The sequence below is a fragment of the Rattus norvegicus genome, chromosome 2 (assembly GCF_036323735.1).
Source record: "Rattus norvegicus strain BN/NHsdMcwi chromosome 2, GRCr8, whole genome shotgun sequence".
NCBI lineage: Eukaryota > Metazoa > Chordata > Mammalia > Rodentia > Muridae > Rattus > Rattus norvegicus.
The window spans coordinates 21990330-22008149 of NC_086020.1; the positions used below are offsets into that span (position 1 = coordinate 21990330).

At 35.7% G+C, this 17820-nt stretch overlaps 1 protein-coding gene across 6 annotated transcripts in view; it reads left to right on the forward strand.

Annotated features, from left to right (window-relative positions):
- The window catches only part of Edil3 (EGF like repeats and discoidin domains 3), a 514777-nt gene that overhangs the window by 364726 nt on the left and 132231 nt on the right, over positions 1-17820 (forward strand). For 5 of the 6 annotated variants that reach the window (XM_039103424.2, XM_039103422.2, XM_017591169.3 and 2 more), the window contains 3 exons: positions 4148-4303; positions 6012-6156; positions 10506-10690. In XM_039103424.2, coding sequence (XP_038959352.1) covers positions 4148-4303; positions 6012-6156; positions 10506-10690 — 486 coding nt within the window. Of the gene's footprint in view, positions 1-4147; positions 4304-4610; positions 4745-6011; positions 6157-10505; positions 10691-17820 lie in introns of those variants that run through there. The other variant, XM_063282562.1, reaches the window with a different exon arrangement.

Below are 17820 nucleotides of genomic sequence, written 5' to 3' on the forward strand. Positions count from 1 at the left end.
GAGGTCTGAGATCCATATAGACTTGAGGTTTGTACAGGGTGATAAGAATGGATCAATTTGCATTCTTCTACATGCTAACTGCCAGTTAAAACAGCACTATTTGTTGAAAATTTGTCTTTTTACCACTGGATTGTTTTAGCTCCTTTGTCAAAGATCAAATCACCATAGGTGTGTGGGTTCATTTCTGCGTCTTCAATTCTACCTTCCTGTCTCTGTACCAGTACCACACAGTTTTTATCATGACTACTCTGCAATGGAGCTTGAGGTCAGGGTTGTGATCCCCCCCCAGAAGTTCTTTTATTGTTGAGAATGTTTTCTCTATCCTGGGTTTTCTGCTATTCCAAATGAATTAGCAAATTGCCCTTTCTAACTCTGTGAAGAATTGACTTAGGATTTTGATGGGGATTGCATTGAATCTGTAGATTGCTTTTGACAAAATGGCTAATTTTTACTGTATTGATCCTGCCAATCGGTGAGCACAGGAGATCTTTCCAACTTCCTATATTTCTTAAAAGAACATTTTCAGTGTTGGATGCAGCTAGTAGCCCAGAAGCCCATTTAAATGCTATCTTTTTGAAAAGGATACCATTTTCATACCGTATTAAAACTCATGGTCATAATTACACAAATATATGTACATACACATGCATACCAACACACAAATACACACATGCAGATACACATAAATATATGTATATATACACACACACAGAGCTGCGAACATATATATTTTAACACAAAGATACATAGTGTACATGTATATATTCATATACATATGCACATATGCACATAGAAATACATATATCATACACAAGCATATAAACACACATGTATGCTCTATTTAATAATTGTAGCCCTAAGTGTTTTAGGGATGTAAAATTATCAAAGTCATTTACAAAATTAGATTGGGTTGGTAAATTCATAAAAAATTTTTCCTTGAGAACTAAATACCAATGGACTGCTGTTAATTTAACACCTGCCCTGCTAAATGAAACTAAAAAATCTAATCAAATAGCAAATATTTTAAAGTTTTCTAGGCGACTAATTTTTCATGTGTATATTGCATAATGTTTATGAATCAAAATTCTATTAAAATCCCTTAAACAATTCATAAGATTAAACTTCAATGTTTAGACAAGTTGAACATTACATAGGTAGGAAGTAACACAGTAGGTGTGAATAGCCCAGTTCTTTCTACTGATGCCTGGTCCCAGCATGGGCTCTCTCTATGCAATGCTGCATGAATGTTCATATTCACATTCATTAAGGGACACAATGTGCTACAAATACCTCAAAAAGTACTTTGATCTTTTATGGTCACACAGCAAACCTACTATTTTGTATAGAAAAATCAATTTTATAACCATTTATATAAACGAAAATATATTTTTGAATATAAGGACCCACAGAATAATTTTAAAATATCCAATGTGATTTTCAAAAGACAGTTAATATAGTGGCCACTATGGTCCACACAATACGATAATCTAAGATCAACTTGAATAGGTTGCCTGGCAGGAATCAAGCAGAGAATGGTTTAATGGGATTAACTAGGTCTGCTTGCAGCAAATGTTTAAAGTGATAGTGCCTCTAAATCCATGACTTAGTCCTTGTCCAAGGCCAACTTCATATTTTTTTAAAATTTTTTACAACAACATAGATTCCTACTTTTAAATTCGAGTGCCATCATGACAATGAAATTCTCACTCAAGTGTATTGAATTCCAATTTCCCAAGCACAATAATTGCAGGTATGTAATTATCCGTGTTCTAAAAACCAATGTAATCCTAAAACTTTGACTACAAACATAACTTTTAAAAGTTTTGTTGTCTTTATTATTTAATGAAAACTGCTGATATTTCATTGTAAATGTTTACTTAATGAGGACAATTCAGGCGAGATGCTGTTTTACTAACGGGGGTTCTACATTCTTAGAATATATGCTTAGATCTTGTTATATACTGAAGAAAATATGAACTTTTTAAAACAATTTCTAATAATTTGGAGAAAAACTATTTCAGGTTTCTATTGTATAATTCTGCACAATTTTTTCACTTAAGCTTTAGAAAATTACTGTATATCTCATCAGCCAAATTTCTAGCTGAGATAATTTGGCTGTCTACAAGAGGCATAAACAAGATAATTGAAATGAGATAAAACATAATTGAGAAAGGAATTCTCAGCAGTAAGAAATGTGGTTTTAAAAAAGATTGGCTTCCAAAATGGGAGGAAACATAATTCAAAGTGTCCACTATTTATGTTGCATGTATGGGGAAGGTTCAGGCTCAGAAGACTCCCGAGAGTAAAACAAGAAGAAGAAAAAGATTCACAGGCAAATTGGTTGCATAGCAACTTGCAGATTTACTTAACACAATGAAAGTGTCTATCAGGGGTAACCTAGTTTAGAGTGCACAGTAAAAGCCTCACATCCAACCATCAGCGAACTGAAACTAATGCAGATAAATACTAAAGGTAGTGAGTAAAATTTACATTACAGAAATGTGTTCACTTTCTGAGCCTATGAACAAGAATGGAGGTGAGAATACATCCACAGCGATAATCATTGTGATGTCTGACCACAATATGAGAAATACAGAGATGAATGTAAGGGTCGATCCATATAGCACTGATGAAGAAACAGGGGACCATTGACAGTTCCTTAGTAACTGCAGGCTTCAGAATCTAGATTATCAGGGAACAAGCAATGGATGCTCTGATCAGCACATTGCAGTAGGGAATATCCTCTCTCTCTCTCTGTCTCTCTGTCTCTGTCTCTGTCTCTCTCTCTCTCTGTCTCTCTGTCTCTGTCTCTGTCTCTCTCTCTCATATGTGTGTGTGTGTTAGAGAGAGAGAAGTAGGTAGATAGATAGATAGATAGATAGATAGATAGATAGATAGATAGGTAGGTAGGTAGATAGATAGATAGATAGATAGATAGATAGATAGATAGATAGATAGATGCATAGAGATAGATAGAGATAGAGGTATTTCATCGTTTTGATACAAGAGTAAGACTGAGCTTTACTGAATGAGCTTTACTGTCATGATGTTCTGAGAGTAGGGAGACACTGGGACAACTGTTTGAAATAGTGCCTCTGGTACCTTCTTTCACAACCTGTATTATTTAAATGATAATCTCAAAGGCTTACCAGATCACAGAAAATCTTATTCACTGGCATCTCTGGCTTTGATGACTTTCTCAGGAAAAAATGTTGTAAAATTAATAACTAATATAAATGTGAGAGACATTTAAATTACCTCTATTTGTAGACATAGAAAGACTAAAAATTTATAGCAATTCATCTAAAATGGTAAATTTTTGTTAAACATACATGTGTAGATATAATGAAAGCACTCAGAGCAAATGAAATAAGGTTTGGTGTTTATTCTGTCAACTGAATAAATTGAATAAAGCATGCATGTTTCCATTCTATTGTAAAATTAGTATAAAATAAGAGTCAAAAGGCATTTTCTATTTAAATGACAGAGTCATGTTTTTTAAATGTAGCTGTCCATGATTCCTGCAGCAAATTGATTTCCAATGAGAAAGGTCTATATCAAATAGAATGTTGCCAAGTGAGAAATTGCAAAGCTCCCGATCCCATGACCCTCGGCCCACCACAGCAGAGATGATGGAGCACGGATGCTTGTGGTTGGTGCTGTCATGCCTGTGCTTTTAGCTTTTCCTCTTCTAACATCCAACACTCTAGTGGGCTTGCACGGCTACGCTTCCTTTCAGTGGAAAGTCTGGAGTCCTCAGTCAGTGAGATACACCAACAACCAATCCCATGGCCATCAGAATTTCACAGTCACGACGGGATTACCGAAGTGTGTTCCTGTCATTGAGTTAATGAAAGAACCGTGCATAAATATCATGGCCAACCAAAGACTTTCTGTTTCTATGTTGGAGGAGGGCAGTGCACTGAACATGTTTTTATATGCCATCACTGGAAGACACTTTGAATTTAAAGTTAATATATCACCATTTGATATATTTGTATGAAAAATGCTGAATATTAATTAACATTTCATATCAGTTGAATCTATGAAGAAAAGTAAAATGTGCTGTTGTCAGCATCGATATTGCCTATATTGAAACCCTGACAGCAATTAGAGAGGTTTTCATTGATTATATTTGTCTCCTCAGATAAATTTACAAAGAAAAATGAGAGTAACGGGTGTTATTACCCAAGGAGCCAAAAGGATTGGAAGCCCAGAATACATCAAATCCTACAAAATTGCCTACAGCAATGACGGGAAGACCTGGGCAATGTACAAAGTAAAAGGCACCAATGAAGAAATGGTAAGCCTGACTCACTCTCCAGTATGTAACTAAGGTTCCATGATGACCACATTGTCAAGTGACACCTGAGCCTTCTGCTAGAAGCTTATGTTCAAATCCATTTCTGCAGCTTTTGGAATTTAATTGGGTGAAAGGGAGCTGGGCTTCCCAAAGTTAGAAATTTCTAACAGCTGCCACTTAAACTTTTCTAAGATTTTAATTGGTGCTCCTACAAATTATTCTCAAGGAGTTTGTAGAGGGTTGTATATAACAGATAAGCTACTTTAAGGACAAGCAGCCTACCAAGTTATTCTCCTTGCTTTTACAGATAACTTTGTCCTCAATCGAATAAATTATTATGAAAACAAGAATATGAAATAATAGAAATGATGGAGATCTGTGCATATTTTGCATTGGAAATGCCTTTGTTACTGAATTCAAGAATAAAATGCTGTGGAAAAAGAAGTTGTAGCATCTAATATCTCCTTTTTCCTTTGGTGTTCAGAATGTTAAACTAATTCATTTTGTAATGATACTTGAAAGTCTGATTAAAATGCATAGAAGAAATGGTTCTACCTGAAAAATTTATTCACTTGCAAGTGGACAGACTCAAGTTATATTCAAAATTTTAGGGTGCTAATTTTTAAGAGACAGATGATAGATAGATTGGCAGAGAGAAAGGTAATTGAAAAATAGCTAGGCAAATAAATGGTAGACAAACACACAGATGGATGGTAGATGATACGTGTGTGTGTGTGTGTGTGTGTGTCTGTGTGTGTGTGTGTGTGTGTCTGTGTGTGTGCAGACAGACAGACAGATAGATGATACATAGCTATATACACAGATAGACACATAGATATGGAGAGACAGAGACAGAATGACTTCCTCTGTTTCTACAGACATGGCCTTTAAAGTGGTAAATAAGGGGACTAGAGAGATGACTCAGTACATAAGAGCATTCATTGTTCTTATAGAAGACATGGGTGATGTTCCCAGCACCTACACTGGGCTTAAGAACAATCTACTTAACTACAATTTCAATGGATATGGTGTCTCTGTCTACCCTTGGTGGGCACACACTTGGTGTACATACATACAGGTCGGCAAAACACATGTAAAATAAAATAAACAAATCCTTGCTTTAGTCAGGGAAGTGTTATTATGACCCAGTACACTGCATTTTATAATTAATTCTAATTCAGATTTCATATGTGGCTGCTGCTGCTGCTGTTGTTGTTGTTGCCTGCTAATAGCAAGGTGTTTCCTAAATTCTCAATAATATTTTATTACGATCTTTTAAAATTGTTTCAAGTGAAGCACAGAATACGTATATGAAAATGAAGAAATCATATATATATATGTATATATATATATCCCCACACATGTACTCACCCATCTGTGCACATGCATGTGTGTGCACATACACATATACCTTTAACATACACAAATATATGTATATACATATGAGTAGTAGGGTCTTATTCTATGTCCTAGGCTGACATTGAACCCTGTCTTCTAAATATCCTCTTTTTTTATTGTTTAAAAGGTTTTAATTTAGAAGAACTATAAACATGGAGACTTCATTGTATAAATGCATGTTAAACAAACATTGCAAAGTATGTTATCAAGGCATCTAAATATCCTCTTATCGCAGCTTCCTTAACACTGTTATTCAGCCATGAGCCACCATGCTCAACTTTGAAAATCCTGCATATGTCTTCACACACAGGTCTTCCGTGGCAATGTTGATAACAACACACCCTACGCTAATTCCTTTACACCTCCAATCAAAGCTCAGTACGTAAGACTCTACCCCCAAATTTGTCGAAGGCACTGTACATTAAGAATGGAACTTTTTGGCTGTGAGCTCTCAGGTAAGTTAACTGTTTGCCGTAATAGAAATGCCTTGAAAGAAAAGAGAAAACACCAAACATCTCTGTATGTGGTCAGCTAGTCATCTCTAGGTTTTCAGCACTTACAGAAGTTTATTTCTTTCACAGAACACGCAGGGCATGGTTCAGTGAGAAAAGCAGGCTGTTTATATGTCAAATAAAGTTGTATGCACCCTACAGAAATAGTATACCATCAAGTAGAGCTCTCTGTAATAAAGTGGGATACATGGAATTCTCATGAGAAACTGTTGTCAAAAGATACACTCAATTGGTTTTAGTTGTAAATATGATTTATGTTTGGTAATAAAAGTTCACTTTAAAAATACAATCTGCTTGACCTCATAAATTGTGCAAATTTAGGCTGTAAGCTCCAAAGAAAGTAACTTTTAACTTTAAACTTGGTGCTTTCTTTTTAGATTTTATGAAACATGTAAATTTATCCTCTTACCCTGGGGAACAATACATCAACACCAAGAACACTACTATAAATTCATTTTTGAGCATTCTCAGCTAGCGACCTGCTTATTATATGTCAGGGTTATCTAGCTCAAGGATGATCTATCAAACACCACAGAGCTAAATAATTCTTCCCAATCATCACAACAAGATGCAAATATGAAGACTTTATGTCTGAATTCCATCATTTTCCTAACTATATTAGGAACTAAATACAAAATCCCCTTCTGCCTTTCAACTCCACTATGCTTTACTGGACAGCTACTGTATTTCATCCACTGGAAACTTACCTATCTTTGCCGTATGGTGGCAAAAGATTTCTTTGGATCAAACAACTGTAAATAAATTAGAATGTTCTCTTATGTCACACTTTAGCCTAAGCCCCCAAACAGGGAAAGTACTTTCTAAATTTGAAAGAATAAAGCTGGTTTAAAATTTTAAGTTAGTCCTTTGAAAATGCCATACATATGTTTAATTCATCTCATTACTCTCTCCCCTGTGTTGTCTTAAATCTTCTGTTCCCCGTGAACTCACGCTTCTCCCTACCTGTCCCTCATTAGAATCTTTTCTCTGGAAGGACAAAACTCTGAGGATCTTTATCAAGGGCTCAAATTCATACTTGATGTATGGTTACCTCTGTATGTTTATGATACAGAAAAAGAAAACAGTTTTAAGCAAATAAAATACAGAGTTAAACTACCAGCATTGGAAAAATTGAGAATAAATGTTCCGTCTCAGTGACTCTATCTTAAGTAACTCGTATATATATTCTACATTGCTGGTGTTTGTGAAGGAATTATTTCACCGTCATTAATTTATCTTAGAAGAGAGATTATTTTGAATTATTTAGACCAGATTATTGACTGTCAGTAAATGTGAGCAGAATCATTGCCACAGAGTGTGTGGATTGCGTGTCTCAGTGTCAGCAGAGGCCAGTGTCATCCCTAAGCCATTCATCATAAAGTAATCACGAGGAAGCCACAGTCTGATGAGGTTTGTAGTAAGCCCACTGGTTTTTTTGGTTGTTTGACATCACCTTCCCCAATTCGTCAGTCCTTTGATTCATGAGGATCAGCTTCTCGTACATGACACCGTTACACCCGTAAGGGGTAAATATATTTTGCTTTCAAGCTTGACAAGAAGTTACACCTGACACTTTAAGACTTTATTTTCTCAGAAGGAAGCAGTGCTCCATCTCCCAGCCCCACAAATTGATTTTAAACTTGGCTGCAGAGAACAATCTATCTTGCCAACTGTTTTTAAAAAGGAGAATTTCACCATAGATAATCAATGCTTATGTTAATACGTTGTTAATACTTTACACACACACACACACACACACACACACACACACGCACACAAAGTTCATACTGGTAAAAGTTATTTTGTATTCACAAAATCACATGAATGAGACAGAAAATTTGTGAGATATTAAGTCCATTGCTAAATAACTTAGCTATGATTCTTAGAAATAAACATTGACATAGTATTTTATAATATTCTAAGATATTTCTTTAAGGGTGTACAATACTGGAAAGGCCAAGTCTCTGTAAATGTTTTCAGCAGCCTTAGGTCTTTAACCTTACCTGGAAGTAACTAATCCTATTTGGACACTTGAAAAAACATTTTTTGCACTGTCTGAAAGATAACTTGCTACATTTGGAAGGAAATAGATCATGTTAATAATTAGAGAAATAAAACTCATTCTTCCATTTTTCTAACTAATAATTATTACTTAACACTTTTTCATCGCTATGTACTGGCCATCAGAATAGATATAAAGTAATTATGTGATTAAAAAGAAATAATCAAATCCATTTCTTTTGTATTGATTTTTTCAGTTATTTTATCACAAAGGAGTAATAAGTTATTATTTTTATTATTTTTATTGTACATCTTCTGCAAGCTAACCAAAACTGTTACAAAGATAAGTCTACATCAGGGTTTGAGGGCAAGATCTAAGTAGGAGAATTCAGAAGCTTTTTGTTCAGACTGCATCTTACTTTGGAGTTGTCTGAAGACAAATATCATGCCATCATGGGTATTAGAACTTTGTGGAATTTGGATTCCCTGTTAGGGAATTTTTTTTCTGTCAGAATTTGCATTTTAGTTTTAGACCCTTTTTTTTACCATTGCCTTTAGGATACAGGTCTCTTCAATAAGATTCTGACGAAGAAACAGCCCTCCATGCTACTTCTTGTCAGGCAGTGGAAATAAAGACACAGATACAGACTAAGCAGAGAAGCCACAGGAAAAAAACAACTGATTCAGATTGACTAGGGCAAACAGCAGTTAGATAAAGTGGATTAATATGAGTGGAGAGTTCCATGATTTCTTTTAAATCCTACACATCAAGCAGTATGTGTTGAATAGCAGTACCAAGTAGGCAGTCACTGATGCACTGATTCTGGGAGATTTATCATTCCAGTTTCTGCTGGAATGAGTTTTATGGAGATAATAAGAGGAGCTAACTTTCATAGAATGTTGATTATCCCAACAATGTTTCTAAATACTTGGTAGTTTACCAACTAATTTATACCTGTCCAAGGTATCTTCTCTTCTTCACTTTGAACACTGAAACATAAATTGAATATATAATAGGTATAAGACCACACATCCACTGAAGGAAAGACCAATAGGATATGCAAAGAAGGTATGGCCTGGAGAAGTTCTAATTCCTTGGCAAAAATGTAACAGCTTTTAAAAGAAAGACTGGCTTACTGGACAATACAATGAAAGACTCATGTCTCCTAGACAAACCTGGTAGGTAACCTTTTAGCACACACAAACACGGATATTTTTAATACCACATAAATCCAAACTTTGTAACACAATTGGAAACACATGTGGTAAACTTGTTAATCTTCCAAAAATATGGAAGTACTCAATGTTATTTAGTATTAAGAGTTTATGAAAAGAATAATAATGGTTATATATACACATATATGTAATTTTTTATTTATAACAATAAGATATATCCTATCATTCTATCTATAAATCATTCTATCTATCTATTTATCTATCTATCTATCTATCTGTCTGTCTGTCTGTCTATATCTATCTATCTATCTATCTATCTATCTATCTATCTATCTATCTATCTTAATCATTTTTCTACTTTCCAATTCCACAGCTGTACACTGACTGGCACATGGTATATACTGAATGAAGATTCCCTTCTTCCCTTCTGAAATAAACCATATTTAGGCCAGAATAATAAATGATATAAACTAGTGTTGAGGATTTCAGCACATACCTTTCTTTCTACCACTGAAAGGCTAAGTGAAGATTGCTATAGTAGAGGCCAGCATGACTACAGATGAGGTACTGCATCTAAATTATAGGAGTAGTGCTTATTTCTCAGACAACAAAATGCTGGTCAGTTTAGAATATGAGTGTGCCGCAATTTACAAAAATGACTCTATACTGGGGGAATTTCCACTGTTGATATTATGAAAACAAATAAAAGAAAACCAAATATACTTTATGAGAAAAGGCCCATTCTCCATGAGACAATAAAATTGTCGAAAACTAAGGAACAGTCTTGAGGCTTCCAGTAATGAGACAGGAGAGAGCATTTCAGCAATGTTTTCAATTTGCAAAATCATCTATCACAGAAAAGTAGTCTGAATTGTCTGTCTTGTTTTCAATTTTTCCAAAATATATTCAGACGAAATAGCTTGAATTGGCTATCTTGTTTTTCTATTTTATTCCAGATTTATTTCTTATTATAGCTCCTTTTTGAATTTAGATGTTCTCTCTTTGGGGGAATGAATAGCATTATGCTCCATCTTCTCTTGCCAATCTGAAATGAACAAGGAAAAGTTCCAGGATGATAAATTGTTTTCTTCATAGAGTTCTTCTCATTCTGCCAGGCTGTTCAGAACCTTTGGGGATGAAATCCGGACATATACAAGACTACCAGATCACCGCCTCCAGCATCTTCAGAACACTCAACATGGACATGTTCACTTGGGAACCGAGGAAAGCCAGGCTGGACAAGCAGGGCAAAGTGAACGCCTGGACTTCCGGCCATAATGACCAGTCACAATGGTTACAGGTAACAGCATGAAACTACTTCATCACCCACCAATCTTGTGCCTTAAATGATGTCTGAGCTGCTAGCTGAAGTCAGAATCATTATTTTAGAAAATTTTAAATATGCTTTCGTATCTGACTTTGCCAAACTAAGTAAACAGAAATTTCATATGAATTCATTTCTCTGGCCTGTATCCATTCAACATTGACTTGTAGATAAAGGCTGTGGGCAAGTTGGATGGGTAAATTGTACCAGAACACCCTGAACATTCTGGATATAATTTGAGACTATCTACCTTCTATGTCTTATCTGTTCTGTGGTTTGTATTTGATTTTTAAAAATTAATATCAGAATCCAAAGACATTGAAATCATACCACTGTCCTGCAGGGAGTCTCATGATACCATGACTCACGACAAAGTATCTCTTTACCTGTGGTTGCTAAGCAATGAGATAATTTGAGTACACTGTCACACAATTAGCTTATACAAGAAAAATGTAGATTCTGCAGAGTCTGTTTACAACTTGCAACGAAAATTAACATCTAATTCCTTTTAAAACAGACCTCTTGAAATACCTTTATTTGTAAGATACCTTTATGCATACATAGTTTTGTTAATGTCTCTTATGGCAACAGAAACACGATGGCTGAATTTCATAAACAGGTTGATGTACATGAACTCCACTTTGATTTCATACTTGATCAGTAAGCTTAGAAACTTGTGATAAACCATGGTAGGTCTGTAAACCACCACCAACACAACAACAACAACAACAGCAACAACAATAAAAACCACTTAAACAACAAATGCTAACCCTTACCAAGTTTCATCTGTCCTTACTACAGTCACCTGAAGTTTCTAATACTCTTTTTCAGTTGTCTCATTGAGTTTTATAATATCATAGTCACACCATTAGAAATGGTCGAATTTTCTTTAGTTGCCTTAAATTTTGCTTGAACTATTATTTAGGTTACAAACATTATGAGTAGTTATATATGAGTTTCTCTTATTATTTTTATTTTAGATAGGGGTGTGTTTTCTGTTTTTACTATGTCATCCAAACTGCTTTTCTCATCTAGCCAATAGCACTACATTAATCACGTATGTAACTAGTGATTGTATGTGATGTACTCCTGAAGCCTCTCCTGTACTCAAACATCAGATGCCTCCGGCCCTGAAGACATCACTTGTTTCTTCGAGTTAATCTTTAAGTTGAATAAAATAACAGCAATCTTCCTCTTTCCCGAGGTTGTTAAATGTTCCTTGTTGTCACCACCCCTCATCTATTTGTTCTGCTTTCACTAATGTCTCTCTTATCCATGCCAACCAAGGCCTCTGATTAACTGGCTTACCAATGACTGGTGATTCTAGCTCCTGAAATGGAGGCTATATCATCTTGAACTTATGACCATTCTTCCAAGCCTTACAGTAAGAACCCAATTCTCACTGTCACTTTAAGATCTAAGCCACTATTTCTGTGTTCCTCTTGAAGTTCATTAATTTCTTAGTTTCTCTTCTTATGCTTTAAAAAAATTATGTTTCTTTAATCATAATATGTGAGTATGTGGATTGGAAAATGCTTATGTGTGTATGCTAAAATGCAATTTTCAATTGCTTTCTCTAGGCCTAAGAATAAAATATAGATTTCTAATACAGCCTAAAATCTTTCCCTACTTTGCCCTTATTCATCTTTAACAATACTCATTTTAACTTCCTCAAGTTCCTCAAACGCAACACCATCCAGCTCTCCCTATTCTGTTATGAATTTATTCTTAATAAGGAAAAGGAAAACACACAAACAAAAAAACCATCAGCTGTCTGACACCAGATCCTTCAGCTGAGCTTTGTATGTCGCTTATTGTAGAAAGGCTTGTCTGTTGGCTATGCCCTACTTACATCTAATCTAGGATCTCCTATATACATTAGTCTCACATTATCAAGGTTGAATGCCTTTCCAGATGCCTACAGAGGCCTACAACCACAGATCGTACTGAATCTGTATATAGATATCTCCCAATATGCTTTGAGAAGTACTGTCAATTATTCAAAGAACTAAACCCGACCCATTTTGTGCTTGGGTGCCTCCTTTTCATTATTCTTGTATTTGGATATAATTTGGAAGTAATGTAAAACTTCCTAGAACAATTTCAACATAGTAGTGAGGGGATATAACTAATAACTAATGAGCAGGTAGCACACAGGATACACACTGAACAAGGACGTGACTTATGTGTTGAGCAAAGTATATGCCAGCTCAAAAGCCCATGGCAACACTCATGGATGGTTGCTACGTAAGAACTGTGAAATATTTTTTTCTGTAATTTCCACTCAATATTTTAGTATTGGATTGGTTATGCATGACTGGAATAAGAAGGAAATCCATAGAAGATAAGGCTTCTGTTTTTAATGTGATTCCTCCATAACCTCACCATAGTAATATCAAGTAGTTTTGAAGTTGTAACTCGATGCTAGATTGATAGCTTCAGAATGACTGGTATATTGCAATGGCTGTCTGTTTGCTTTCTCAGTTTGTACCCTAGTACCTAGCCAAATACAATAGTGGATCCTGGCATGTAGAAGTTATATTATAATGACTTGTCACATGGAGATAATGATTTTGAGGAAGTTCAAGCAATGCGTTTTGCTCTGTACAGTATGTATTTGATCTTCAGTATAGAAAGCCAATTTTTACATATTTTAAAATCATTATTCTAGGTATCAGGCATATTAGGTAGGAATTTTGTCATTAAATATCAACTTCATGCCTAAAAATTATGAGTAAGATTTTAAATGTATATGTGTGTGTGTGTGTAAACGATCAAGATTCCAAAAAAAATAATAATACATGTACTTTCAAATTCACAGTATGAATAAACCATGAAAAATATCCATTACCTTCCTTAGGATATACTAGGATAAAGACAAATTAATTTTGACAATTGGCTATAAAATATTTAAAATTGTTAAGTATCCAAGTCACCTCTAAGATATTCTGATTATAAGGAAGATTATTCATGATTCATAAAACATGTAGAGATGAGAAATATTATACACACAAATAGCAACCTAGACAGATGCTTATATTCTAGAAATACACACACAAAGGAATGGCTAACGGCAAATTTCTTTAGAAAGGCAAAAATGAAATAAATATATTTACATGAATAGATTTGTGATTTTTTTCAGAGCAAACATCCATCCATCATTTTATTTAAGATGTCTTCTTAAAGGCTCCTGCACACTAGCATTGATTTATTCTCTCGATGATATATTTTCTGTCGATTCTGAGACCACTTCTTCAAGTGGATATCTAATTTTTATCATGTCAAAACAAATCCAGACTCTCTGAGGAAAAATAAACTGACAACTTCTATAATTTATTTATTTTTCTGGCATTGTGCAAGGAAAAACTTCCAGAATAGGAGTATTTTTTCATGCTCTCTACTATGGGAATGTAATCTATCCACTGCACATGCTTAGATAGCATTGGTGCTGGTAAGTGTTTAATTGGAAGAATGATTAATGTTTTTTTTCCATCTCTATTAAATTGGGTATTTATTTACATTTCGAATGTTATTCCCTTTCCTGGTTGCTAGGCCAACATTCCCCTAAATCCTCCCCCTCCTTCTATGTGGGTGTTCCCTTCCCCATCCTCCCCTCATTACCTCCATCCACCAACAATCCCTTTCACTGGGGGTTCAGTCTTGGCAGGACCAAGGACTTCCCCTTCCACTGGTGCTCTTACTAGGCTGTTCATTGCTACCTATGCAGTTGGAGCCCAGGGTCAGTCCTTGTATAGTTTTTGGGTAGTGGCTTAGACCCTGGAAGCTCTGGTTGGTTGGCATTTTTGTTCATATGGGGTCTCAAGCCCCTTCACATCTTTGAGTCCTTTCTCTGATTCTTTCAATGGGGATCCGATTCTCAGTTCAGTGGTTTGCTGCTGGCAATCGCCTATATATTTGCCATATTCCTGCAGTGTCTCTCAGGAGAGATCTACAGCTGGTTCCTGTCAGCCTGCACTTCTTTGCTTCATCCATCTTATCAAGTTTGGTGGCTGTATATGTATGGGCCACATGTGGGGCAGGCTCTGAATGGGCATTTCTTCAGCCTCTGTTCAAAACTTTGCCTCCCTATCTCCTCCTAAGGATATTCTTGTTCCCCTTTTAAGAAGGAGTGAAGCATCCATATTTTGGTCATCCTTCTTGAGTTTCATGTGTTCTGTGCATTTGGGGTAATTCGAGCATTTGGGCTAATATCCACTAATCAATGAGTGCATATCATGTGTGTTTTTCTGTGATTGGGTTACCTCACTCAGGATGATGATTTCCAGTTCCCTCCATTTGCCTATGAATTTCATAAAATCATTGTTTTTGATAGCTGAGTAATATTCCATTGTGTAGATGTACCACATTTTCCGTACCCATTCCTCTGTTGAAGGGCATCTGGGTTCTTTCCAGCTTCTGGCTATTATAAATAAGGCTGCTATGAACATAGTGGAGCACGTGTCTTTTTTATAAGTTGGGGAATCTTTTGGGTATATGCCCAAGAGGGGTATAGCTGGGTTCTCAGGTAGTTCAATGTCCAATTTTCTGAGGAACCTCCAGACTGATTTCCAGAATGGTTGTACCAGTCTGCAATCCCACCAACATCCTCGCCAGCATCTGTTGTCACCAGAGTTTTTGACCTTAGCCATTCTGACTGGTGTGAGGTGGAATCTCAGGGTTGTTTTGATTTGCATTTCCCTTATGACTAAAGATGTTGAATATTTCTTCAGGTGCTTCTCAGCCATTTGGCATTCCTCAGCTGTGAATTCTTTGTTCAGCTCTGAACCCCGTTTTTTAAAGGGTTATTTGTCTCCCTGCCACCTAACTAGTGAGTCCTTTGTATATTTTAGATATGAGCCCTCTATCTGTTGTAGAATTGGTAAAGGTCTTTTTACAATCTGTTGGTTGACGATTGGTCCTAACAACAATGTCCTTTGTCTTACAGAAGCTTTGTAGTTTTATGAGATCCCATTTGTCGATTCTTGATCTTAGAGCATAAGCTATTGGTGTTTTGTTCAGGAAATTTTCTCCAGTGCCCATGTGTTTGAGACTCTTCTGCATTTTTCTTCTATTAGTTTGAATGTATCTAGTTTGATGTGGAGGTCCTTGATCCACTTGGACTTAAGCTTTGTACAGGGTGATAAGCATGGATCGATCTGCATTCTTCTACATGTTGACCTCCAGGTGAACCAGCACCATTTGCTGAAAATGATAGCTTTTTTCCATTGGATGGTTTTGGCTCCTTTGTCAAAAATGAAGAGACCATAGGTATGTGGGCTCATTTCTGGGACTTCAATTCTATTCAATACCATGCATTTTTACCACTTCTGTAATACTGCTTGAGTTCAGGGATAGTGATTCTCCCCCGAAGTCTTTTATTGTTGAGGATAGTTTTAGCTATCCTGGGTTTTTTGTTATTCCAGATGAATTTGCAAATTGTTCTGTCTAACTCTATGAAGAATTGGGTTGGAATTTTGATGAGGATTCATTGAATCTGTAGATCACTTTTGGTAAAATGGCCATTTTTACTATATTAATCCTGCCAATCCAGAAGCATAGGAGATCTTTCCATCTTCTGAGATCTTCGATTTCTTTCTTCAGAGGCTTGAAGTTCTTATCATACAGATCTTTCACTTGCTTGACTAAAGGCACACCAAGGTATTTTATATTGTTTGGGACTATTATGAAGGGTGCCGTTTCCCTAATTTCTTTCTCGGCTTGTTTCTCTTTTGTGTAGAGGAAGGCTACTGATTTATTTGACTTCATTTTATACCCAGCCACTTTGCTGAAGTTGTTTATCAGGTTTAGTAGTTCTCTGGTGGAACTTTTGGGATCACTTAAATATACTATCATGTCATCTGCAAATAGTGATATTTTGACTTCTTCTTTTCTGATCTGTATCCCCTTGACCTCCTTTTGTTGTCCAATTGCTCTGGCTAGAACTTCAAGAACTATATTGAATAAGTAGGGAGAGAGTGGGCAGCCTTGCTAGTCCCCGATTTTAGTGGAATTGCTTCAAGTTTCTCTCCATTTAGTTTAATGTTAACTTTTACTTTGCTGTATATGGCTTTTACTATGTTTGGTTATGGGCCTTGAATTCCTGTTCTTTCCAGGACTTTTATCACGAAGGGATGTTGAATTTTGTCAAATGCCCTCTCAGCATTTAATGAAATGATCATGTCATTTTTATCTTTCAGTTCGTTTATATAGTGGATTACATTGATGATTTTCCGTATATTAAAGCATCCATGCATAACTGGGATGAAGCCTACTTGATAATGATGGATTATTTTTTGATGTGTTCTTGGATTTGATTTGCAAGAATTTTATTGAGTATTTTTGCGTCAATATTCATAAGGGAAATTGGTCTGAAGTTCTCTTTCTTTGTTGGGTCTTTGTGTGGTTTAGGTATAAGAGTAATTGTGGCTTCATAGAAGGAATTCAGTAGTGATCGGTCTGTTTCAATTTTGTGAAACACTTTGGATAGTATTGGTATGAGGTCTTCTATGAAGGTCTGATAGAATTCTGCACTAAACCCCTCTGGACCTGGGCTCTTTTAGGTTGGGAGACTTTTAGTGACTGCTTCTATTTCTTTAGGCATTCTGGGGCTGTTTAAATGGTTTATCTGTTCCTGGTTTAACTTCCATACCTGGTATCTGTCTAGGAAATTGTCCATTTCCTCCAGATTTTCAAGTTTTGTTGAATATAGGCTTTTACTGTAGGAACTGATGATTTTTTGAATTTCCTCTGATTCTGTTGCTATGTCTCCCTTTTCATTTCTGATTTTGTTAATTTGCACATACATTCTGTGTTCTCTGGTTAGTCTGGCTAAGGGTTTATCTATCTTGTTGATTTTCTCAAAGAACCAGCTTTTGGTTCTGTTGATTCTTTGTATAGTTCTTTTTCTTTCTACTTGGTTGATTTCAGCTCTGAATTTGATTATTTCCTGCCTTCTACTCCTCCTGGGTGTATTTGCTTCTTTTTGTTCTAGAACTTTTAGGTGTGCTGTCAAGCTGCTTATATATGCTCTCTCCTGTTTCTTTCTGTAGGCACTAAGAGCTATGAGTTTTCATCTAAGCACAGCTTTCATTGTGTCCCATAAGTTT